Genomic DNA, 27,784 nt, shown 5'->3' with positions numbered 1-27,784 from the left:
CTGAGCAGATACCAAGGAGTGTAATTGCTGGATCATATGGTAAGAGTTCTTATATTCTTTTAAAACCCACCATAATAATATATGATGAACCTGGTATTATAGCATTTTAAATCATAACTCCAGAGCTTTAAGTTATTCCTTTAATTTAAGAAATTAGTTACTATTAGTATTTCTCTTTCAAAGGTGAAGAGACTAATGCAAAGATTGAGATACTGAAATAGTTATTTTATTGTTCCATTTTTATCATTAATCTGATATATTATCAGCAAAGGACTTATTAGAATATGGAAAATGTGTTTTTCTAGAACTCCTCTGTCTAAACATGTAACTTTCAATTTTTTTTAAGATTTTATTTTTAAGTAATCTCTATACCCAATGTGGAGCTTGAACTTACAACCCCAAGATCAAGAGTTGCATGCTCTACTAACTGAACCAACCAGGTGTCCTTCAATGCTTTTATTACTTACTAGCCACCTGTAGAGCAATTTTCACCTTTGACAGTGTGAACCAACAGTCTGGTGGTACTCTGGAGGATCTTGTTCTCATCCATAATCTCAGTGGTTAAGAGGCACATTTTCATCCTCTTCACATTTTCATAGAAAAAAAAATCAATGCTGAAGATTAGGTATTTAAGAAATATTTGCTAATTTGACTTAAGTGTCAGAAGTGACAGGTTATGCATGAAGGCAAAATTTTCTAATATGAATATAAATAACCAAGAAAGAAAAAACGTTTCAAATGCAAAGGATGGCCTGAAAAGTTCCATTAGCTATCGTGTCAATGTCTTTTTAAAGATTATTAACAGGAAGGGAGATATTGTCTGGCTTTATATTTCATAGGTGTGGATCGGGGACAGTTATATGAGGGCCAGTAGAAGATTGGAGTGGGATATGTAAATGTTGGGGCCAGACTGCTAATGGCCAGGAGCACCTGGACCTGGTGGCATTAGGTGCCACTGAGATCATTGAAGCAGGAGAGTACATATCAGATCCGGAGAATAAATGTTGGCAGAGAGGGGGGAAATGTCAGTGGAGAGACATGAATCCATGAAGAGATTTTCCTGGTGATGCAGGTGAAAGTTGATTAGGACTTGGAGACTTGGAGTAAAAAAGCTACCAAAAGGTTCCAGCCCTATGTGTCCTCATAGTGGGCAGGAGTTCTGAGTAGAAAGGTCCAAACATATGTGAGGATGGGTAGGCTGAGTAGAGGAACAAACTCTAAAGGAGAGCTGATAAATAATGAATAAGATGTTGTCCCCACTACATCATGGACTTAGAAAAATCGATAAGAAGCCATAGAATACTCCAAAATTGTCAGCTCTCTTTTAGAATATTTCTGAGAGCCACTACTCTTCTTCAAACTGCTCAGACATCAAAAACTGGAACTTGGTGTGTCTCCTATTTCGTGGGCACCACACTTTACTGCCTGAAGTTGTTCACTCTCAGTACCTTAATTTCCTACTTGCTTGTTGGGGTTGTAGTCATTAAAATTACAATGCAAACACTGAGGAGATATTAAATTATATATCAGTGAATCAAAATGTTGCTCTTACCGAAGCCTTAAATTGATTCTCTGAGATATACAGTTTACTTCTTAGACCGTAAGAGGGTTTCTAACAAGAAAATATGAAGCTAATATTTTGCTACAAACTTCTCCCTAAAGTGTCATGAAACCAAGAAGAAAAGAATGTTTGAGTTCCTTTTAACTTTTAAAAAATATTTAGTAGAAGTACAGGTGATAAATCAAGCATTCTTTTTTTTCCCTTAGAAAATGAAAAAGATACTCTGAAGTTAGCTTGAAGCTATTTATTAATGCTGTGTTCGATATGTAGGCAAAATGAAATTAGTGCTACGTAACATATGATTCACACAAATAGTGCTTCCAGTGATAGAGATGATTTGTTTGTTTTGGTTTCTATTATCTTCATTAACTTTGTAAATTGATAGAGACTTAGAAAGAATTTTTGCTGTTCTATCATTTCACTCATAGGTGGAATTTAGGAAACAAAACAGATGAACATATGGGAAGGGGGAAAGAAAAGAGAGAGAGAGAGAGAGAGAGAGAGAGAGAGAGAGAAGCAAACCATAAGAGACTCTTAAATACAGAGAACAGACTGAGGAGTTGATGGAGGGAAGTGGGGGGGGGGAATGCACTAAATGGGTGATGGGCATTAAGGAGGGCACTTGTTGTAATGAGCCCTGGGTATTATATGTAAGTGATGAATCACTAACCAATATTCTATTATACTATACTGAAACCAATATTATACTATATGTTAACTAAAAACTTAAAAATTTGGGGAAAAAAAGAATTTTTGCTGTCCCCCTATTCTTTCTCAAAGCAAGAAAAGCTGGTATGATCTAAAAGTTGGTTCTTCATCCCTTCCAACACATTCCCCCCCCCGCCCCACCAAGCTTCCTGCTTGTTGTATATCATGAGAAGAATGGCATTCCAGCCTCTCTTGGTAAAGAAATGTATCTAAAAGGAAGCTTGACAGTAGATTGAAATGAAAAAAACACATTAAACCATAAAGGAACATATATTTGTGTGTGTATGTATGCTTACATCAATTCATGAATTATTTTTTGAGAAAATTTTGTGTCATACTTTGTGCCCTGTTTCAGAGGAATAGCAAAATGAATAAAATATTGACTGACATGAAAGGGTTCACTCTCTGTGGATTTGACATTGGATCTTGTAAATTCCTTGAGCTGACAGCCACGTCTAGCTCTCATGGTCAATGGGTAAGGATTAGAGCAGTCACGAAATCAATCTTACTTGGTAGAGTAGGTCTGCTAGATATATTTATAAGGAAATATATTTCTGTGCTTTAAGACCAAAACAAATAGCATTATTGCTTTTAGCTCAGGCAGAACTCTACTTGGTAGTTAGCATTTCTGTAGTATCTGCCTGAACAAGACTCTGATTTGATTGTTGTCATGGATGCCTTAACATATAGATATAAATCCAAAATACAATTTGGGTTCATACATGATCTTGTAACAGTTGATTTCAGTGACCAAAGACAAGAATTTAAACCAATGGCCCATTTTCTGAACTTTCCTTTCAAAGGAAGAGAAAAGAAAAAGAAGGGGGGTGTTTTATTTGGTCACTTGTGAAATAATGAATTATACTTTAGGGTAAAGTAGATCTCTATTTCTTGTCCTGGTTAATGTATGCATTTGTGTATGACATTTTCTATATATTATATACATTCTTCTACAGACTGTGTATTTATTAAGTCATTCTTTTATTTTTTAACATACATGTCCTAGCACATAACATATATGCTATGCTAGGTATTATGCCAGATGTTCAAAAACATCAACATAATGCTCTTAAGAACCTAGAAATATTTTTAAGGATAGATTTCAAATTTTATGAAATTTCAAATAAATGATGTAGCACTGAGAATTCTGTCTGAAAGAAAGGTTAATGATAATTTTCCCAAGAATTTTATAAACTACTTGTGTACACTTACTTTTAGCCCTCAACGTCTTGGTAGCAGGGCCTTGATTTTCCCCTAGAGAGCTACCTTATTCTTAGTCTTTGTTTCCACACCAAGCTCAGTGATGGACCTATGGCTCAGATCTCACCTATGAGATGATTAGTTTTCTTTGGCCTCCAGGATTGGTTCAGTGATGATCACATAATCCAATTAGGTAAACGAGGGCCAGGCTCAGCATTTTTGGGCAAACTGTCAGGGAAAAGACGCTCTCACTATACTGCTCAAATTTCATTGAATAATGGTCTAGAGTTACTATGGTGCTTAAAAATAAAGCCCACATGAAGGAGAACAGAGATAAGAGGTGAGTAGGGACAGCATTTTATGACCTCATTTGAGGGTTATTTCAGCACCTGCTGGAACTAGTTGTACCCCTGCACTTTTTATTACATGAGCAGATACATTTCTTATTTCTGCTTATGCCAGATCAGTTGGGACACTGTTGATTTGTAACAGAAGGAGTTGAAGATATGCTGTGGAAACATACATTGAGGTCCTACCTTGTATCTAGGCCCTATGCCAAGTGGCAGAAGGACACAAAGATGAGTAAGCCATTTTCTCTGCACTCAAGCAATTCATAATCTATCCATTATAGATATTGGTACAAATGAACTACAGTATAAAAGTGCTGTACTAATGGTATTTACAAAGATCTATAAAAGCATGATGGAGTACTGATTGTTTGGAAAGAGGGGCAGAAAATGGTGGAGCAAAAGGAAAGGTCCAGGAAGATTTCATCCAGATGGTATCTGATCTGGGTCTTGTGAAATAAGTAGAGTTTAACACATGGACAAAGTGGGCAAGAGCATTCTAGAATGAGGGAATAATAATGGAAAGGGACAAAGTATAAAACTTTATTATGCATAGGAATGAGTAATCTACTGTGGCTAGCATACAAGGAATATGGAAAATAAGTCTAGAAAAAATATGTTGGGGCCAGATTGTGAAGGGGTCTGAATGCCAGGTCCTCCAGGCAGTAGGAAGGCATTGAAGTGCTATGAGGGTAGCTTGGATTGGGGTGCAGGTGAGAGAGTTGGAAGTGATGTGATGATGAAGGGAGACAGACAATGTTGAGAGAGAACTAACAGGTAAAATCAATAAGACTTAGTGATGTGTTGGGTTTTTGTATTCAAAACTCCTAGGCTTTTGTATTCAACCCTTGTTTGTAAGGTGGTGCCTTTGCTAGGACACCACATTCCTCTTGAAAAGAAATAAATTGTCAAGGGTGCTCAGTTGTGAGTTCTATCTTGGATAAGGCATTTGACGTGTTTTTGAGATAATCTAAGTGAAAATGTTGAGTTAGCAGTTGGATCTAGGACTCAAAGGAAATTCTGGATTAGAAGTACAAGTTTGGAGGTCATAGGTAAGCAGATAGTAATTTGACCTGGTGTTGCAAATAAGATTTCCTAGAAAGAAGTGAGTGGGATAGGAAGTCCCAGGATCAGGTCTTAAGGAACTATAACAAGTAAGGGTCAGATGGAAAAAAAAAAAAATTGCAAAAGAAAATGAGAAGGAACAAAGTCTTCTAAGGGTAGCAAATGTAAAGTATTTTCATAGTGCTCACTTGAGACAACTTTCTTTTTCCATTCCAACTTCCTATCTGTCACACTCACTTGTTGCAGGGAGTATGGCTGGAGTTGCAAAAGATGAGTCCGCAAACAAAGTACAGTTAAGTGAAGGTCCTTATACTCAGGACCCCTTATACTCTGAGGCCCCCCAGAATGAAGCTTCTTTTTATTAGGATAATTGCTAAAGACTGTGTGCATAAAGTCAGCTAAGCAAGTGTGTTAATCAATCTAATGGTTTAGCTTTTCAAGGTTGAATTTTGAGTTAATTGGTTTCTATAACACTAGGAAAGGTCACATATGAAGGAGGATCCGGCCTTGGACAATGTTAATGGCTCTAGGCTTCCGTTCCTTACCAGCCACAGCTACGAGCCACAGCTGCCTGCATCTATGTAAACATGTCCTAAGGCCTTGAACCTTCTCCAGCCCTTCCCTTTTGAAGTCTTTTCCTTTGATGCTTCTCTCCTGCATCTCCCACACTTACCCATTTGTCAAGTGTTGCTAGAGGGGCCACATTTTTGGGACCCAGAGAAGAAGTCAAGTTGAGGATGCATTTAGTTTGATTTTAGTAAGATACATTTATATGGTTTTCAATCCCTTTTGTGAAGAGTTAAGTTGTTGCTAGGCTTATAAGAATGGCTTCCCTAAATACTCTTTCACCCACTATCCCAGCTTACTAAGCATCTTGACACAAAAGTTCAAGGCCAGAGGACACACTATAATACGAATTCTTTCTATAGTATGTGGCCTTAGAAGTATGCCCAGTGGAGGAGAAGTAAAGTGTGAAATGTATGGAGCCAGATGCTAGCCTATGGAAAATTTTAATCATCAGATACGTAAAGTTTGGTTTTCATAGATGCCTAGTGAAAGCAGAAATTCTCTCCTGTCAGGAGCATATTCAGTAATGCAGCATCTACAGTGATAAACGCACCAGGCTTTCTTTTTTTTTCTTTTTTATTACTGTTAGGTGGGAATTATGCAAAATTGAATTGACCAGAATTCATGCATTTGTATGACACAAACCTGTACTAGCACTGCAAATAGGAAATGTCTCTCGGTGGAGTTAGTTATATTAGGCATTTTAACCATCAATGATATAAAACAAATTTTGATTGATCATGCTAGGGCAGACAACTGTTTTTTCTGTATGCCTATAGAAAAATAATATTAAAAATTGTAATCACATGCAGAAGCAATCAAAAAGCATGCTGTCAAAAATTTAGAAAAATGAATATAAACATTATGCTATTTGGGGGGGATATTTGTCAACTTTAAAAAATTTGTAATATATTATGCTTTTCTCATTCTAAATAAATATTCATTTTATATCTAATTTTGTTTTCATAATTTTGCATTTTTTTATTAAAGAACTCCCTTCCCAAATGTGCAAGTTTCAGGTCTTACAAAATGTGAATTTTCTCCTGATTAAGACATGAGCACATTTGCGTAAACCTGTCAGATTATTCTTTTAGGATAAATTTCTAAGAATGGAAATGTAAGCACAAAGGGCCTGTTCTTTTTAAAAGCATTTGCTATATTTTGCAAAACTGTTCTTCAGAAATGTTACACTAGTTCATCTCCTTCAGGATATGCCTGTTTCCCACATTATTATTAGCCCTCGATATTAACTTTAATTGTAATATTATTGTATCAAATTTGTTGCTATACTAGGAAAAACATGATTATTGTTATCTTAATTTATATTCATTTAGTAGTTGGTATACTAAACATTTATCATATATTTTTTAGTTGTTTCTGGTTAAAAATTTTTTTAATGTTTATTTATTTTTGAGAGAGAGAGAGAGAGAGAGAAGAGAGAACACGAGTGGGGGAAGGGCAGAGAGAGAGGAAGACAGAATCTGAAGCAGGCTCCAGGCTCTGAGCTGTCAGCACAGAGCCAGACACAGGGCTTGAACTCATGAACTGTGAGATCATGACCTGAGCCAAAGTTGGACACTTAACTGACTGAGCTACCCAGGCACCCCTGTTTCTGGGGTTTTTTAAATCCTTTTTATGATGTTTTCTTTTCTGATTCTTTTGAGAGAATTATTTTCCTATTTAGAATATTCACAATTATCATAAACATTGCAAATCGTTTTTCCCAGTTCAATTTGTCTCCTCGTATCAATTTATATCTTGAGATACAAATGTTTTCATCTGCCTACAAATCCAGGGTGTCTCATATGATTTCCACATTTGGTGGAAAATTTGCAATTTTATTTTTTAGCCTATCTTTAATCTCTCTGGGATTTAAAAAAAAAAAAAGATTTTCTAAGTTTTAGTTGTTTTCTTTTTTCCAAATGGTGAAATATTTATCCCAGTGTGATTTGTTGTAAACCATATTTTCCCACTGATTTGAAATCACCTTTGTCAATGCTAATTTGTTACACATACTGGTTCTGGACCTCTTTTCCATTATGTTGTGTGATTATTATGTCCCCAGTACTACTCTATTTTGGTCATCATAGCTTTACTTACTCCTTATTTCTATATTCCTTTCAATGCTGGTTAGTATTGTACATTTCATTTGAATTTTAGAATTACCTTTTTTTTTTTTTTCAAATTCCAAATGTATCATTTCTTTTTTCACTAGAATAAAATTTATAGAGTCATTTAGAAAGATAATTGATCTCTTTTTAATGTTGGGTCCTTTCATTTAGAAATATGACATGTTCCTCCATTTTTAAAATACTTTTTAATATCCTCCTAGCTTATTAAAAAATTCTAAGCCAATAGGTAGTGGATTTATCAAATGACTTTTTAGAATATTGTGATCATATATTTTCCTTTACAAGTTAATATGAATGTTTGGAATAATTGATTCTGCAATATTAAATCACCAGTTCAATGAACAGAAGTTCTTGGTCATGTCCATTTTTTATTATTTGGATAAACTCAATTTCCCATGTATAAATATATGTATTTGATTTTCTAATGTTTTTGTTTAGGATCTTCCTCATCTGTTTTCATAAGGGACTTATTTTCTAGACTTAATTTTTATACTATTTTATTAGGCTGTGCTGTGAGTATTATTGTGCCTTCAAAAAATATTTGAAGGTTTTCCATCTTTCTCTGGATTTGAGTATAGTTTGAATAACATAGAAATTACCTTGATTTTGAAGCTTTGAAAGAATTTGCCTCTGAAATCATTTAGACCTGGCACCTTTTCTGAGAATGATTCTATTACAACTCTCATTATTTATTTCTGTGGTGATAGGTTTACTTAAATTTTCTTTCTTATTGATTCAACTTCATTAATTTATATTTTCCTTAAAATGCACAAATTTCCATCAGATTTTCAAAAATATAAGCTTAGGGTTGTGCAAAGAAGTCTGTTATAATTCTTTAAATTTTTTTTTCTGTGGCTGTGATTATATTTTCTTGATCACTTCTGTTTTAGTTCATTTGTGGGGTTTTTTTCCCTCTGATTAAACTAGCCAGTGATTTATTTGTCTTATTGATTTTCCCTACAAGAACTCTTTCTGGAGTAATTTATCATTTTTACTGGTTGTTTTCTCATTTATTATTTTCAACTTTTATTTTTATTAATACCTCTTTCTGCTTTCTTTGAGCCTGTATTTTTATTCTTTTTTCTTACTGTACATGTAATTTAGCCCTTAAAATAAATATTTGAACTATGAAAAGAAACAACACCTAAAGCAATTGATGAGACTATACTGCTGACAGACTGAATCTGGCTGGAGAATGAAAAGTGTGGATGCGGGCAATAAAGCATTTTGGCTTTGAGGATAGCTTCCTAGCTTGTTAGTTAGACTGTTCTAAGATACATAAGGAGGAAACTTGCTGAATCATCAATGAACCCCATAGGAAACTTTCCCCTCACCTCTTTGGATTTCTACCCAACGCTGGTAATACAAGTAAACCTCGGAGATACTGTGGGTTTGGTTCCAAACCATCGCAATAAAGCAAATACTGCCATAAAGCAAGCGAAATGAATTTTTTGGTTTCTCGGTGCATATAAAAGTTATGTTTATACTATACCGTAGACTGTTAAATATGCAATAGCATTGTGTCTTAAAAAATAATGTACATACCTTAACTAACAAATACTTTATTGTTTAAAAAAATGCTAACTACCATGTGAGCTTTCAGCAAGTCCTAATCTTTTTTCTGGTGGAGGGTCTTGCCTCCATGTTGATGGCTGCCGACTAATCAGGGTGCTGGTTGCTGAAGGTTGGGGTGGTTGTGGCGATTTTTAAAAATAAGACAACAATGAAGTTTGACACATCAGTTGACTCTTCCTTTCACAAACTCTCTGTAGCATGTGATGCTGTTTGATAGCATTTTACCCATGGTAGAGCTTCTTTCAAAATTTGAATCAGTGCTCTCAAACCCTGCTGCTGCTTTATCAACTAAGTTTATGTAACATTCTCTGTAAATTGTTGTCGTTTCAACAATCTTCACAGCATCTTCACCAGTAGATTCCATCTCAAGAAACCACGTTCTCTACTCATTCATAAGAAGCAACTCCTCATCCATTCAAGTTTTATGCTGAGATTGCAGCAGTTCAGTAACATCTTCAGCACCCCCACCTTTTAATTCTAGTTCCTTAGCTATTTCCACCACATCTGAAGCTACTTCCTCAACTGACACCTTGAACTCCTCAAAGTCACCCACGACAGTTGGAATCAACTTCTTTCAAACTCCTGCTAATGTTGATATTTTTACCTATTCCCATGAACACAGATGTTCTTAACAGAATCTAAAATGGTGAATCCTTTCCAGAAAGTTTTCAGTTTACTTTCCCTAGATCCATCAAAGGAATCACTATCTATGACAACTTCTAGACTTATAATATATATTTCTTAAGTGATAAGATTTGAAAGTTGAAATGACTCCTTGGTCCATGGGCTGCAGAATGGATGTTGTGTTAGCAGGCATGAAAACAACATTACTCTCATTGTACACCTCTATCAGAGCTTTTGCGTGATTGGGTACACTGTCAATGAACAGTAATATTTCGAAAAGAATCTTTTTCTCTGAGCAGCAGGCCTCAATAGTGGGCTTAAAATATTCAGTAAACCATGTTATAAACAGATGCGCTGTCATCCAGGCTTTGTTGTCCCACTGATAGGGCACAAACAATAGATTTAACATACTTTTAATGGCCCTAGGATATTTGGAATGGTCAGTGAGCAAGCACTGGCTTCAACTTAAAGTCACCAAGTGCATTAGCCTCTAGCAAGAGAGTCAGCCTGTACCTTGAAGCTTTGTAGCCAGGCATTGACTTCTCCTCTCTAGGTATAAAAGTTCTAGATGGCATCTTCTTCCAGTAGAAGGCTGTTTAATCTACATTGAAAATCTGTTGTTTAGTGTAGCCACCTTCGTTAATGATCTTAGCTAGACGTTCTGGAGAACTTGCTGCAGTTTCTACATCAGGACTTAGTGCTTCACCTTGCCCTTTTATGTTGTGGAGACAGATTTTTCCTTAAGCCTCATGAACCAACCTCTGCTAGCTTCCAACTTTTCTTCTGCAGCTTCCTTACCTCTCTCAGCCTTAATGGTATCAGAGAGAGCTAGGGCCTGCTCCGGATTAGGTTTGGGCTTAAGGGAGACTTGCAGCTGGTTAGAACTTGAGCCAGACCACTAAATCTTTCTCCATATCAGCAATAAGGCTGTTTTGCTTTCTTATCATTTGTATGTTCACTGGAATAGCACTTTTAATTTCCTTCAAGAACCTTTCCTTTGCATTTACAACTTGGCTAAATGTTTGGTGCAGAAAGCATAGCTTTTGGCCTATCTCAGCTTTCAACATGCCTTCCCTTACTGAGCTTAGCCGTTTCTAGCTTTTGATTTAAAGTGAGAGACGTGCAAGTCCTCCTTTCACTTGAACACTTAGAGGCCATTGTAGGATCATTTATTGGCCCAATATCAACAGTATTGTGTCCCAGGGAACAGGGAGGCCCAAGGAGAAGAGAGAGTCTGGGGAGGACTGGCTCATTGGTAGACCAGTCAGAACACACACATTTACTGATCAAGTTTGTTGTCTTATATGGGCATGGTTTGCGGCACCCCAAAACAATTATAATAATAACATCAAAGATCACTGATCACAGATCACATAACAAATATAATAAGAATGAAAAAAATTGAAATATTGAGAGAATGACCAAAATGTGACACAGAGACATGAAGTGAGCTAATGCCGCTGGAAAAATAGTACTGAGAGACTTGCTGGATGCAGAGTTGCCACAAATCCTGAGTTTTAAAAAGCACAATATCTGCAAAATACAACAAAGTGAGGCACAATACAGTGAGGTGTGCCTGTGAATGATTAGCCCTTCACAAAGTTCTATTTGTTTTTACGCAAAACTTTAAGCTCAGCCTTCCAGGTTGTCTGTTAAGAATGTCTTAAATTTAGTAGGTACCAATTCAGTGTTTTACTTGCATAGACAAAACTTATGGATTTGATCAAGGCTTTTACATTTATAATATTCATTTTAGGGTCCTATTACATTAATTAAATATTAATGCTCTAAGCATATTTTTCATAGCCTTCTCTGTTTCTTCTCCACTGGAGAATATTGCTGGAAATTAAAAAATAGTATGGTTTATTATCCATGTCATTGGTGTTGCATTTTGATGATAAATTATTTTTGGAAAATGAAAAAAAGATATATAAGTAGAAGAATCCCCTCTGGGTCTCGTGTATTCCTCTGAATAGCAATTTTATATTTCCTCACTATTTTTCCTAGGATTATTACGTATCTTCCACAAGCATCTATAAAATACCAAGCCATAGTCTTAAATATTGGAGATATTTTCTGATGAGCCTCTAATGAGATTTTTAAAAAATACTGTATGTGGTGTAAAAATACTCAGATAATAGTAGTTTGCAAAAACAGTTTTCAATATGTGTAAGGCATTTATAATATTTCTTACATTCTTTAACTGTCACAACAGGGCACATTGGGATAGTCAGTATGTTTAAATTTATACTGGATGGGAAAGCAAAAATTAATGAGTTCTTGAGATATTGTGAGGATGAGAATGTCTTGACTATTGTTAGAATAATCTAGAGATAGTGAGGAGTGAATATGCTAGGCCACAGAAACTCAGCAGTATAGGGATGGAGACCTCAAAGCTACTGAATTGCTTTGATGTGCTTAGCGAGTATATGGACAGCAATCAAAGATGGCTTTAAGAACTGGGTGAATAGAACATAAATTATCCATTTGGCACATATAGAACATTTTAGAAGCTCTCTCTCTCTCTTTTTTTTCCCCTTGGTGGATTGGAGATTTATTATTATTTTATTTTTTATTTTTTTAAATTTACATCCAAATTAGTTAGTAGAAGCTCTCTTTCTTCAGGAGGAGAAGGGGATTGAAATGATAAAGTTGGTTCTGGAATGCTGAGTTTGAGGTAGTATATAGACCTCCGAGTTGAAATGTCCTCTAGGCAGCTCCAATGTGGAGCTAGAGCACAGAGAAAAGTCAGCACCAGAGAGCCATCTCTGAGAATCATCCCAGAAGTTACTATTGAAGACACAGATAAAAGGAAGAGACTTTGGTAACTGTCTAGTTAATAGTTGAATTCAGAGTTCAAGTTCAATTTAGTACTGGAAATGCTAAACTTGGACTGTAAGATAGAGGAAGCAAATGTTTCCAGAGCTCAACTTGATGGATTAGGATGAGAAACTCTAAAACCTAAATGTGAAAAATAGCAGAGGGTGGCTGAGAAGAAGTGTGGTTAGGGACATAGGAGTGTGAATTCAGAGCCAAAGGGAATTAAAGATGGACCAACATTCAAGAGTGAGGCAGGAGGAGTGAGTAAGCAGAAGAAGGAAGTTTCTTGGCTGCTTAAATATCTGGCCCTACGAAATTTGCTCTCTTTTCTAGGTGACTCTTGCTCAAAGGTTAATTCTTAGATGGCCAACCTGCTTTATTTCGTAGGGTTCTTGTATTATGAGAATAAATACATCCTTAGATGGAGAATGTGGAAAGAGAAGGCTAGAAGGCCAAAGACTGAATCTGGGAATATTAACTTGAATAGGGGTGTCAGAAACACAGAAGGAGAGATAGGAATGTATAGTGTATGTTAGCCAAATATTTAATATCCAGCTGGTGATTAAGTGTTAAAGGCTTTAAAAAAGACAAGGACTTAGATTAGTTGGTGGATTTTGTGATTTGTTGATCGGGAAGTCATAGACAAGCTTCCAGTGAGCCATTCTTGTAGATTGCAGGTTGTAATCCAAATGACAGGGGGTGAGGACCTGAAGGTAAGCAGATGCAGGTGAAGATGGAAACAGCAATACCAAATGAAAGGGAAAACATTCCCCTCTGGTGGAGAAGAGAAGATCCAGACACAGGAGATAGAAACAATGATGGTGGACAGGAAGAGCCCCACGATCCCACAGAAATGACACAAATGAAAAACCCTAGTACAGGGCTTACCTCCACAGAAAAAAACATGCTTTTTTCCTTGAGCCTGGACAAAAGGATACTGTCCTAGGTACACTGATATTGAGCTAAGATTGAAAATAGATGAGGAAATGTATTAAAATCTTTGATTTATCTTAAAGTTCTCTGAAATCAGAACAGAAACAAGTAAAAAGTCTAGTTAAGCTTTACACAAAAATAACATGTAATGAACAGACAATCCACGTGCTGGAGAAAATCTCTGCAAAACATATATATCTGATAAAGGACTGGTATCCAAAATATGTAAAGAACTCCTAAAACACAATAAGCCACAAGCTACTTGATTTAAAAATGGCAAAAGATCTGAACAGATAGCTCACCAATGGCAAATAAATATATTAAAAGATGCTCAACATCCCATGTCATCAGGCAACTGCAAATTTAAACAATGATGAGATATCATGAAACACCTATTAGAATGTTTAAAATTCAAGACACTGACAACAGCAAACACTGACAAGGATGTGGAGCGCCAGGAACTTCCATTCGTTGCTGGTGCAAATGCGAAATTGTACAGCCACTTTGGAAGACAGTTTGGCAGTTTCTTACAAAACTAAAATACTCACTTCATACCATCCAGCAATCATACTCCTGGGTATTAAGCCAGATGAATTGTTAACTTATGTCCACACAAAAACCTGCATGTGACTGTTTACAGCAGCTTTATTCATCATTGCCAAAACATGGAAGCAACCAAGATGTCCTTCAATAGGTGAATGGATAAACAAACTGTGGTACATCCATATAATGGAATATTTTCAGTAATAAAAATAAATGAAAAGCTGTCAAGTCATGAAAAGACATGAAGTCACCTTAAGTGGATATTGCTATGTGACAGAAGCCAATCTGAAGACTACATACTGTATGATTCTGACTATATGACATTCCTGAAAAGATAAAACTGTGGAATCAATAAAAAGATCACTGGCTACCAAAGGTTTGGGGAGCTAGAGAGAGGGACGAATAGGCAGAACACAGAGAATTTTTAGGTCACTGAAATGATTCTGTGTGATACTGTAATGGTAGATACATGTCATCATATATTTGTCAAAACCCTTGGACTATGCAACAGAGAGTAAACCCTAATGTGGGTTTGGACTTAATGAGACTACGGACTGTAGTTAGTGATAATATATCAATATTGGCTCATTAATTATAACAAATGTACCACACTAATGTAAGATGTTAATATGAGGGAAAACTGTGTGTTTTGGGGGGAGGAAAGGAAGTCTATGGGAAATCTCTGTACCTTCCACTCAACTTTTCTGTGACCTAAAACTGCTCTAAAAAATAAAGTCTATTAATTAAAAAAAAAAAAGACTGAAAAACCTTGAAAACAATATTACAAGTGAAAGCAGACAGACACAAAAGGCCACATATTATTTGAGTCCATTTATATGAAATGTCTACTATTTTTTTTTTTTAACGTTTTTTATTTATTTTTGAGACAGAGAGAGACAGAGCATGAACGGGGGAGGAACAGAGAGAGAGGGAGACACAGAATCGGAAGCAGGCTCCAGGCTCTGAGCCATCAGCCCAGAGCCTGACGCGGGGCTCGAACTCACGGACCGCGAGATCGTGACCTGGCTGAAGTCAGACGCTCAACCGACTGCGCCACCCAGGCGCCCCTGAAATGTCTACTATTTTAAGAACCAGGAGTTATGCAAAAGAAAGAGCTAGATAAATAAGATGGTGAAAGAAGGATCCTGCTACTGATAGGAGGACATAGTGTGAATATGTTTCAAATTCAAAGAAAGACTAATGTATTTCTCATCAGAAAATAGCCTTAGAGAATTTTTCTGTTCATACATTTATTATGATATAATAGGATTTTTCCAGCATCAAGTGTTGATACCAACACTAAATTACTAGGCAGTACAGCTTTCTGCAATTATACCTGTGCTTGGTAATTGGGGAAATCATAACGACCTTAAAAGCTAAAACTCAAGAATGCCTGGATCAAACTGTAGCTCAAATTAACTTCTTACACAAACTCTAAGTTACAAAAATGGATGGAGCAAATAGCCAGGATGAAATATGTAGGTCAACTTGCTTATAAAAATAACCTTGACAGAGTTATATAGATAGATATTGTTGTAAAATTTCTTTATACAGTGAGAGGGAGTAGGCCAAGTTTACTGAGCCGTAATATCTACTTATCTTTGATGAAGCAATCATAGCTTGTAGGGCTGTTGGACTGTATCACAGAGATGCCAATTGTTAATTATCGAGTAAGATTCATGATTTGCAAAAATGGAAGATGATTATTATTTTTAGAATAAAAAGTGCGTACTAAGCCGTAAGAAGTAGAATGTCCAGTAAAAGATAAGTGAAAGACACAAAGAGGCTATATTAAAAACAGATAGCTAAGAAATTATGGAAATTATAACCAACAAATATTATATTATGAAATTATTATCAGTATCACTAATAATCAAACAAATGTAAGTTAATGCAAAAGTAAATGCTGATTTAATCTGTCAGACAAGATTTAAAAAGAATAATAATATCCAATGTTGTATGAGTAGAGGTAAATGAATTCTCTGATGACTGTTAGTGGGAGTATTAATTGGTAGAGAATTTTTGGAGGAGGAGTTGGCAGTTGCTGTTAAGATGTTTTTTTAATGCAAATTTTCTTCAACCAAAATTTCACTTCTAGGAATCTGTCCAACAGAAGTATTGTCCAAGTGCACAAAGATGTGTTTACAAGAAAGTTCATGGCAGTGTTATTTGTAATAGAGAAAAATTGGAAACAACATGAATGTCTCCTCATAGAATATTCCACAGAGATGAAAAGGAATTAAGTAGATTTCTTTGAACTGACACGTAAAGTTTTCCAAGAGATATTGCCAAGTGATACAGAAGGTATAAAACATAACTTATAGTGTGATCCCACTTATGTTTACAAACACCCCCAGAACTAAATATTGTTAAGTTGGCAGTTAATTAAAAAAGGTCTAGAAGAATGCACTGTGAACGCCTCTTAGGGTTGTTCCTTGGGGGAGGAGTAGGGCAGAATAGGAAATGAAGAGGCATCTGTAGTTATTTTATTGTATACACTTTTATACTGTTTGATTTTTTTTAAGTTTATTTATTTATTTTTGAGAGAGAGAGAGAGAGCAAGAGAGAGAATCCCAAGCAGGCTCTGAGCTGTCAGTGCAGAGCTGGATGCAGGGCTCAGTACGACAAACCGTGAAATCATGACCCAAGCCGAAATCAAGAGTCGGATGCTCAACCAACTGAGCCACCCAGGAGCCCCTATACTGTTTGAGTTTTTAAACAAAAACTAAAAATTTGTGTAATGTTAGGAGTTATTTAAAAATGTACATACAGGGGCGCCTGGGTGGCGCAGTCGGTTAAGCGTCCGACTTCAGCCAGGTCACGATCTCACGGTCCGTGAGTTCGAGCCCCGCATCAGGCTCTGGGCTGATGGCTCAGAGCCTGGAGCCTGTTTCCGATTCTGTGTCTCCCTCTCTCTCTACCCCTCCCCCGTTCATGCTCTGTCTCTCTCTGTCCCAAAAATAAATAAACGTTGAAAAAAAAAATGTACATACATATTAATGAATTAATATTAGTAAAGCACTGAGAATATTTCCTGGTGCAGAGAAAGTGCTATGTAAGTGTGTGTTAAATAAATTAGTTCAAATGTTAGGGCTTTATACTGAGAAAATAATTATGGGATGTGCAAACATTTAATTTCTAGAATGTTTAACTCTAAGATTATTAAAGTTAGAAATGACCTAAATGCCCAGCAGATGATTGACTAAAAAATATTAATTCACACAATGAGTGGGATTTTTGAATGATAATTTTTAACAGCTATATGGAGGTATATTTTACATGTCATAAAATGCACCCATTTCAAAGAGCGATTCAGTGATTTTTAGTAACTTCATGAGTAGTGCAACCAACAGCATAAATCAGTTTTAGCACATACCCCCAGTGAGATCCCTTATCCCATTTACAGTTAATCTCATTACCACCACTAGTCCAGGCACCAGTAATCTACTTTCTTTCTCTATAAAATTTCTTTTTCTGCACGATACAATGGGATATTTTGCATCCACAGACATTGGTCATAATAAGTGATAGCTGGTTACAAAAGGGGAAAAAGCAGATAAAATATTACATATAGGATTAGCCTAGTTGAGTTTATATGAAGAGAGAGAGAGATGAAAATTTGAATGTTAGTTTCCAAAACGTTAATAGTGGTTACCCCTGAGTGGTAGAAATATGAGTGCTTTTTTTTTTTCTTTTTTCTGTTGAAATCTTATGATCTGAAAAGCACAATATAAATGATCTTGGAATGGACATGGCTCCTGCAATATGCTCTTTCAATGGAGTGTCTGTGCATAAGAGGGTGGGAATTTAGAAGTGCCTTTGGATATGAGTGGGTTGTTTTTCTAAAGTCTCTCAGGTGGGAGCAAATAGGAATAAGGTTATCAGGTGATACAATTAGTACTTGCAAGATTCATTTACTCAGCAGACCAGCACCTGCAAAAAGTCAAGGAAAGTGGGCTCTCATGGTTCAAGGCTGCCTACCAGGAATTGGCCTCAGCCTGTCTACCCTTGGATGAACTTGGCCTCTTAGGGATATTTTAGCCAATACTAGCCTCAGAAAGAGAGGTGAGATAGCTGAAGGGTACTCATTCCAGTTCCCCTGGGGTCCCCCACTTTGATACCCACCAGGGCAGAAGCGGAAACACCTATGTCCCCCTCTCCTAAGAACGGAAAGCAGAAGAGTAAGTTTCTCCTTTTCCTTTATTTGCTGCCTTGCTCTTCCTCATCTTTTGTGAATAAAATGCACCCCACATTCTCTTTAGTGTTCTTTTTTTTTAATTGTTTTTATTGTTTATTTTTATTTATTTTTGAGAGAGAAACAGAGCATGAGTGTGGGGGAGGGCAGAGAGAGAGAGGGAGACACAGAATCTGAAAGAGGCTGTAGGCTCTGAGCTGTCAGCACAGATCCCGATATGGGGCTCAAACTCTGGAATGGTGAGATCATGACCTGAGCCAAAGTCGGATGCCTAACTGACTGAGCCGCCCAGGTGTCCCTAGAGTGTTTATACTTAAAGCGAACAGTTTCCAAAAGTATGTGTTGGATTGTCTATTCCATGCCAATGTTCTTTTAAAAAAATTTTTTTTTCAACGTCTATTTATTTTTGGGACAGAGAGAGACAGAGCATGAACGGGGGAGGGGCAGAGAGAGAGGGAGACACAGAATCGGAAACAGGCTCCAGGCTCTGAGCCATCAGCCCAGAGCCTGACGCGGGGCTCGAACTCACGGACCGCGAGATGGTGACCTGGCTGAAGTCGGACGCTCAACCGACTGCGCCACCCAGGCGCCCCGCCAATGTTCTTTTAAACCAAGTTGGTACTTGGGGTGCCTGGGTGGCTCAGTCGGTAAAGTGTACAACTTTGGCTCAGGTCAGAATCTCGCTGTTCATGAGTTCAAGTCCCACATCAAGCTCTGTGCTGACAGCTGGGAGTCTGGAGCCTGCTTTGGATTCTGTGTCTCCCTCTCTCTCTGCCTCTTCCCCACTTGACTCTCTCTCAAAAATAAATGAACATTAAAACATTTTTTTAAAAGTTGGTACTTTATGTATGTCTCTATTTATTTTGGGGAGGCTCTTTTCTTCAAAGAGGGCACAGCATGATAAGAGAATGGCATGCTTCAGCCAAGTGTGTATACTTTGATGTGAGGTGACAAGATTCATGCAGGATTCTTATTCTTGAAATAAACACCTGACCTATTGCTTTTATTGAATTTGCTTAGAAACAAAATTGCAGTGAACCAAACTATACCTCTGGAAGCAGGAATTTCCTCTGGAGACTCTAGAAAACTTCAAACTCATTTTTTTACTCTTTTAAATATTATCTTCCTAAAATATATGGAAAGTATTTCATAATGTGAGAATAATGTGACCACATCCATATTTTGATGCCTTATTTTACAAATTACTTGAAAAGCTTATTTCGTGTTTGAGTTACAACACTCCCGGTTTCCAATCAGGTGGCCCCACCCAGCTCAGTGAAGTTTTGCCTTATAGTTACTGCCAGAGGGGGCGGAGGGGACCTGCTAGTGCAACTTACAGGGTCTGCACAGAGAAAGGAGATGCTACATGATGGTGGGAAGACCTTATCTCACCCGTGACCTTAGCTGATAGTGATGTGGCTCTTCAAGCTATTTGCCTTCAGGAGTGGAGTCCATAAAGGGGGTGGCCCCAGGCCCCTCACAGAATCTCCAGTGTAGACCTCCAGTGTCCTTTAATGATGTATTATTGGACGGGACCAGCCCTGGAGGCTTTAACAGCCTTTCTCTGTGATCTGTAAGTTTTGAAAGGCTCAGTATCTACTGTCTTTCTTTAGGACATTGATGGAAGGTCCCAGTGCTCACATTTTATGCTTATTAGTGATACTTTTCATGAGTTTCCAGGGCTAGAGGGACTTTTCCACGCTATTTAATGATTTTCAGTTTAACTCTCTTTCTGAGTGGGATGTTGTAAAGATTAATTAGCCAATGTTCATAAAGTGCTTTCAAGCTGAAAAGTACTGCACAAGGGTGTGCAGACTCATTAGCTTCTTAGTCATTAAGGCTTTTTAGACCTTTTGGCATTCAGAAACTAGACAGTGAAGGCCAAATTCGTATTTTTTCTTGGAGGAGGGGGACCTAAAAAAGAGCAGAATAGAATAGTATCCCTCTTTCTTTTTTGAAAAAAAAAAAGACATCTGTTGCACTGGGACTGGAAAAAAGATTAAGATTTTTCATCATCTCCTATATCCATACTGCTTCTGCTTCTTCTTACTCCCTCCTTTCAAAATGTGTTTATCTGATTCTTCTGCACATTTGTTTAGAAACTCTATGATTATATTGTCATGTTGGTATCCATAGTGGAACTGATTCTGGCCTCAGAGTGCTGAATTGTTGTACTGATAAATGACACAGGGTAAGTAGAGCATTCCCTTTGTAAATAAAGATTCCCCTCTCGGTTTGCAATGTGTCAAAAAGGTGTAATATTGTCTCCATCCTCAGTAATATTTGCTCAATATATTTAGAGTTCTATATGATTTAGTTAAGCCTGTGACTGAGGCTGGAAAAGTACAGACTGGCCACCAACGACATAAAGAGTTTCTAAGAGAAGCCAGGAACAAAGATGGATAATGTACAATGAATTAGATTGACAGTGGACATTTTAGCAGCATCAGCTGCACATGATGGGGGAATAATATGAGAGACAGTGGTCAATCTAGAATTGTATACCAAACTAAATTACCTTTTAAGATTGATCATAAATAAAGACCTTTCTATACAAACAAAACACATTTACCACGAATACTAAAGGATGTTCTAAAGGATTCGAAAAGAGAAAATTATTTCAGAAGGAAACAAGAAGAGGCTAGAAGGAACAAAGAGGAAAAAATTGGGAACCATGTGGGTAAATCTAAAAAAGCATTAGGTAATAATAATAATGTCCAATTTGCAGTAACAAAACAAGGTATAAGTAAAAACAAAAAAGTAACATGTATAACAGGAAAGTTAAAGTATTCAACCTTCTTATCTTATTTGGAAGGAGGCTAAAGATATTAAAATTAGATTTTCTTAAGTATGCACATAGACTTTCTAGTTTTAATCACTAAAATAAAAGAAATGTAATGTAGTGGGGGAGGGGAATCAATGGAATGAGAAAATAAAATCGATAGCAACTGGCTCAATAAAAAGGGAATAAATAAATTTACCATGGATCTTAGTAATTTCTCCTGGGCTCTTACTTTACAATTACAACTACTAAGTAACTATGTTGTAGAGTTCATATCAATATACCAACAGGACAAATGAAAAATAAAATAGTCTTACTGATATGTAAACAGCTATTTCTGGCTTGGGATAAAGTGTTCAGTAACAGCATCATTTTGATAACACAGGACATGGATTATAGCAGAGGAACCTCAAATATAGAGAACACAGATCTTTCATAATGGACAGTAAGCTTGCCTGACCTCTACTCCAGAGAATATTATCTTAATTATACTTTATATTAAACAAGTCTGCTCTTTGCTCTGGAAGAAGATACTTTTTTCCAAGGCCATTCATTATACAAACACCTTTGAAATATAGAGCAGTGCCTTTGGTTTTACGTTGTGCATAAATGTGAGAGATCCATGGAGAGATATCTCCCAAAAAGTTTGGATAAGTTTGTAAAGCCCAGTTTTCTTATCTGAAAAATAGAATGAATGGTATAGCATATGTAGTTACAAGGATCAGATGATATAGTATGTATAAAATGCTTAATGTCATATCCAAGGACTTTGTCAATATTGATTACTACTATAAATGATTATTTCTTGAGTAAAATGTGAGCATGTTTATTTGAATTCTTTGTTTTCTCCAGCAAGTAGAATATTACAGCTCATAGATGTTTCTACTTATCACCAAGTATTAGAATTAAAAAGGATTAGGAAGATTACCCAGCGAAACCAGGCATTTTACAGATAAGGAAATAGGTTCAGAAAGGTTAAGTGACTTGTTGGCTTTCACACAGAACAGCCATATAAAGGACAATGGTCATCTAATTTAATAGTCACATAATTTTTAATGAGACCCAGTGCTTGGAGCTCAATAAATATTGGCATTACAAAGGAATTGAAGCAAGCCTATGATATATTAGAAAACATTTCACATATTTATTTGGTCATTCTCTTCTACATACTTGCTTGACCTCTGAACCACCTTAAACTTGGCCCCTGAAAGCAAATAAATACAGGAAGAAAAAGAGGAAAGGAGAAAGGAAGTCAGGAAGTCAAGAAGGAAAGAGAAAGAGAGAGAAGAAGGAAGGAAAGAGGAAGCAAGAGGAAGGAAGGAAGGAAGGAAGGAAGGAAGGAAAAAAAGAAAAGGAAAGAGAGGGAGGAAGGGAGGGAGGGAGGAAGGAAGAAAAAAGAAAGAGAAAGAAAGAAAAAGAAAGAAAAAAGAAAGAGAGAAAGAGAAAGAAAGAAAAGGAGAAAAATAAAATAACCTGTATCCCCTCCTTCCCTCCACCTCCATCATAGTCACTGTCTCCAGAGCAGAGTCAAAACAACAACAACAACAACAACAACAACAGGAAACTACAAGAAAAGTGCTGTGTGTGTAGGTGATGTTGAAAGTGGTCCCATTCTGGCTAAAGGCAGGGAAATTCTGGCAGAATATCTGGCAGCTTTATGTCAACAGCTTTATCCTGGCTTACCAACAAACTTCCTAAGGCATGAGGGGGAGTAGTAAGGAAGAGGAATGAAGGGGCGACAGAAATAGCATCCAGTTCTAGGAGGCACCATGTTGTAAGACATGATCATGAGTTGTAGCATAAGATGACCTGAGTTCCTGTGTGAGTTTGAGCAAGTTACTGAATTTCCTGATCTCTAAAATGTCCTTAAAATTTTTCCATGACAAGTTGATGTGCCATTCAAATAAAGAAATGAAGTGAGAGTGTCTGGCACCTCATTAAATAGAAGGTCCTCATTAAATAGAAGTTGGAATCAAATTCATTGAAGGAATTTATCCAGGAAAGATCTGTAAAAATCAGCCAGCTCACTGATTTTGTACTTCTGCTTAATACCAATTCCATCATTTCTCTGTTTTCTATAAGAGTGGTGTCACAGCATTGGCTTCTACGGCCTTGTGAAATACTTTCTGGGACCTGAGGTCACAGCTGAATATGCCCAGGTAGCCAAAGCAAGATCTAATAGGAAAGCAATGATAAGGAATGTGGATTGTTCTTCATCTTTTGTCTTTCTCAAGCCTGCTGCAAAACACCTCCCACTCTGGGTAATTCTTTTCTGGGTGTCCCCGGGGTGTCTCACACTGTTCCTGCCATTCTTATCCCTCGCCTGTGGTAAACTCTTCTAGGAATTGGGAGCTGCTCTGTTTTGTCACTGCTCTAGAGTACCCCTTCACAGGACCTTGTAGTGTGTGTGTGTGTGTGTGTGTGTGTGTGTGTGTGTGTGTGTGAAAGAGAGAGAGAGAGAGAGAGAGAGATAGAGAGAGAGAGATAGAGAGAGAGAGATATTGAGAGAGAGAGAGAAAGAGAGAGAGAAAGAGAGACAGACAAACAAGGAGACAGAGGGAGGAAGAAACATGCACTTTTCTATCTGCTTTAGAGGAGTCCCAAAGCAATATTACTTGTCCCAATGTGCTATGTTGTAAAGAGTTTAAGGAAATAGTTCTTTTGGTTTTTACTTGGGGTATTTTCTCTCCCTTTGGAATCAGAGATTCTGGAATGAATTTGAGTGAGAGTGCCAGGCAGTACTGAAAATCAGTGATACTGAAATGATGAGAAAGTCTTTGTTGGGATCGAGCCCACCACACCTAGCTGTTTCTTCCCATCGGAGAAGTGTTCTCTTAAAGAATCCCCAGCCTTTCCTCAAACAGGCTTCAGTAGGACATCCCACAAATTTGCATTCAATCCAGTTATGTCAACAGGTGGGCACATTTTGAGCTCTTTTGCTTCAGGCTGCTAGGCCCTCAGGTTGCTAAATTCCTACTGGGCCCTTGGATACTTCAATCTATAGCTGACATTGCCAGGGTCAAGCTGAGATCCCCACTACAGATAACTTATGTGCAAAGAAATTGACTCACAGCCTGCTTACCTCCAAATGTGAATGTGGGCACTTGCCTTAGATTCTAGATATATAAATTTATTCATTTATTCTTTTTTCATTGATCAGAGAAGGAATGCACAGATGATGTAGATACAGTTCCTGTATCATAGTCATCATAGCCTGTTGCTTCACTTTATATGCTCATGGATGTGACTGTCCATGGTTAAAGCTTCACTGAGACCATGTTATAGTTAACTCTGAAAAATATCCTTTCCAAAGTTAAAATACTAGTATCAACAATTCCATACTCAATTTCTGTGATTGAAAACAAAGTATTATGATCAGGCCAATGCAGGGAATGTGGAATTTGGTGCAGTGATGTTTTAATGTTTTTAACACTCTCTTTGCCCCCAGGTTATGCAGATGTATCTTCCATTTTGTGGAATTGCCATATCTAATGCTCAGCTATTTGCTGCCTCAAGGAAAGAGTATGAAAGAAGCAGGGTGAGTGGAAAGAAACACTGTTGACAACCCTCAAAGCTCTCTGACTTTCAAGTGTCTGTGAGTCATCATGTCTTTTAAAAACAGCAGATGATCTTTGAATCGTCCAGGAATCCTTTTAATTTGTTTAATCCTTCAAATTTATGGTTGAAGATACCTATAAGCAATAAGTCCAAATGGAAGTGGATACATATTCTCTGTTGTTGTTTGGGGAAATAGTACCAGCTTCTTTTAAAAATGAAATTAATTTCAGGGAGCCCGGGTGGCCCAGTTGGTTAAGTGTCCAAATATTGATCTCAGCTCAGGTCATGATCTTACGGTTCCTGAGATCGAACCCCGCATCAGGCTCTACGGACAGCATGGGGCCTGCTTGGAATTCTCTCTCTCTCCCTCTCTCTGCCCCTCCCACATTCACACACTCTCTCAACATATATAAATAATCTTTTAAAAAAAATGAAATTAATTCACATCTATACTGTAAGGCAACAGATATATTCTTACTTATGGCTTTGAGACAATAACACACTAAATTGTACAATTTAGTTCCTTTAAGAAGCAAGGTATGTTACAAATGATTTCACCCCATCTCATAAATTTTGCTTTTGAATTCAAAGTTTTTCTGGAAGAGCATCACAAGATGGCTGGACAAGAATGTAAACACTTTTATAGGATTACAAAGACACACACAAAGAGGGATTGATCTCCTATACCTTCACCAGCTTTAGAGTTAAATAGGAAAGAAAGAGAGGAAAGAAAGAGGAGAGAAAGAGGAATAGCAGGTGGGCCGATACTCAAAAAAAATTCTAAACTATCAAATAGAGATTAAATTATATTAAGCTTATTATACCTTTTTTTAATTTTTATTTTTTATTTTTTAAGTAATCTTTCCACCCAATGTGAGACTCGAACTTATGACTTGAGAGATGAAGAGATGTCCGTGCCACTGACCAGGGACTTGTTATACTTTTATTTTATTTTATTTTATTTTATTTTATTTTATTTTATTTATTTATAAGTTTTTTAATGTTTTTTTATTTTTAAGAGAGAGAGAGAGCCAGAGTGTGAGCAGGGGAGGGGCAGAGAGGGAGACACAGAATCTGAAGCAGGCTCCAGGCTCTGAGCTGTCAGCACAGAACCTGACACAGGTTTCAAACCCATGAGCTGTGAGATCATGACCTGAGTAGAAGTCTAACACTCAACCAACTGAGCCACCCAGGTGCCCCATTGTTATACGTTTAAATACATGGAGATTACTGCCACAACTTAGAAATTTATTTAACAAGGTTTCAAAAAGTTAGAAATCCTCAGCTAATTAGTAATCAAATTGACTAAAAGTTTCATTGGCTAAGCATTATGATTTATGAATATTTCACAGCCAACAGATGCACACAACAGATTACTACAGCCATCTTCTTTAACATAGCATACCACACCATTTCTCTGACTTGGATCCTGTTTTTGTCATCAGCCCCATGATTACCATTTTCCTCCTTTCATTTGGCACTCCAGCAATAGTCCCCTGTTGCCAGAATACAGCCTGTTACTTTACTTTCTTTTTTTTTTTTTTTTTTTTTTTTTTTTAATTTTTTTTTTCAACGTTTATTTATTTTTGGGACAGAGAGAGACAGAGCATGAACGGGGGAGGGGCAGAGAGAGAGGGAGACACAGAATCGGAAACAGGCTCCAGGCTCTGAGCCATCAGCCCAGAGCCCGACGCGGGGCTTGAACTCACAGACCGCGAGATCGTGACCTGGCTGAAGTCGGACGCTTAACCGACTGCGCCACCCAGGCGCCCCTTTACTTTCTTATACCTTTAGCCACATTCCTCCCTCTGCCTTCAGTGCATCATGTCCACCTTTTCCTCCCACCACCACCTGCCTTACAGATCCTTCAGGACCCAGCTCAGCCTTCTAGTTAATCCTCCCTTCCTTTCTTCTCGTCATTCCTTGTATAGATTGCCATTATTCTACTTGTGGACACTTATCACACTGTATAATATTTATTGGTAGCATTCTTCTCCACCTACATTTTGAAGTCTCTAAGGGACGCTTCATGTATTATTGATCTTTACATCCTCACGTTTGGCACAATTTATTTACCTGTTCAGCACATTTATTGTGTGATGTTCTTTAGACACTGTGTGTCTGAAGTCCCTGCCCTCATAGAACTTACTATTCTAGTGGAAACAATAGATAGTAGGCAAACAAACAAATACAAAATAATATAGTATCAGGTAGTGATAAGTGCTATAACAAGTGAAATGAGATAAAGGGATAGGAATTGGTCACTGAAGGATAGTTTGGGAGGATGTTTATTTCAGATCATGATCAAGAAGTTCTCTATAAGATGTTATTTGAACAGAGACCTAAATGAAATGAAGGAGCAAAACCACACAAAGATCAGGGAAGAGCATTCCAGATGGTGGAAATATCAAGTGGAAAGACACCGCGGCAGGTGAAAGCTTGATCCATGCATCTAGAGAGTAGAGAGGAAGGACTCAAATAACCAAAGCAATCCTGAGAGTAGAGAGGAAGGACTCAAATAACCAAAGCAATCCAAACCAAAGAAGAACAAAGCTGGAGGCATCACACTTCCTGATTTCAAACTATAATACAAAGCTATTGTAATCAAAACAATATGGTACTGGCACTAAAAACAGACACAAGACCAGTGGGATAGAATTGAGAGCCCCAAAATAAACCCATGCTTGTAAGTTAACATATATAGGATAAAGAGGCAAGAATACTTAATGGGAAAGAGATAGTTTTTCTAATAAATGGTGATGAGAAAAGTAGATAGTCACATGGAAAAAATGAAATCAGACCCCTACCTTACACCACTCACAAAAATTAACTTGAATTAAAGATATAAGTGTAGGACATGAAACTAAAACTTCTAGAAGAAACATAGGAGAAAAGCTCCATCAATTTTTTGACTCTAATGCAAAAGCACAAGCAAAAACAAAACAAAACAAAGAAAACAAGAATAAACTAGTGGGACCGCATCAAACTAAAAAGCTTCTGCACAGCAAAAGAAACCATCAACAAAATGAAGAAGCAGCCTATGGAATGGGAGAGAATACTTGCAAATTGTAATTATGTGAGGTGATGGATGTGTTAACTAACTTTATTGTAGTAATCATTTCACAATGTGTACATGTATCAAACCATCATATTGTACACCTTAAACTTACACAA

The 27,784-nt window shown here is 37.1% G+C and overlaps 1 protein-coding gene across 3 annotated transcripts in view; it reads left to right on the top strand.

Annotated features, from left to right (window-relative positions):
• PDE11A (phosphodiesterase 11A) overlaps positions 1-27,784 on the top strand; it is a 405,024-nt gene that overhangs the window by 151,584 nt on the left and 225,656 nt on the right. For all 3 annotated transcript variants that reach the window (XR_006712991.1, XM_045480319.1, XM_045480318.1), the window contains exon 3: positions 24,501-24,590. Coding sequence is in view for 2 of the 3 variants with exons in the window: in XM_045480319.1 (XP_045336275.1) it covers positions 24,501-24,590 (90 nt within the window). In the remaining variant the exon portion in view is untranslated. The remainder of the gene's footprint in view (positions 1-24,500; positions 24,591-27,784) is intronic.

The sequence above is a fragment of the Leopardus geoffroyi genome, chromosome C1 (genome assembly GCF_018350155.1).
Source record: "Leopardus geoffroyi isolate Oge1 chromosome C1, O.geoffroyi_Oge1_pat1.0, whole genome shotgun sequence".
NCBI classification, from domain to species: Eukaryota; Metazoa; Chordata; class Mammalia; order Carnivora; family Felidae; genus Leopardus; species Leopardus geoffroyi.
Note: the sequence above shows the minus strand (reverse complement) of the source record. Positions and strands in the feature narration are given on the sequence as shown.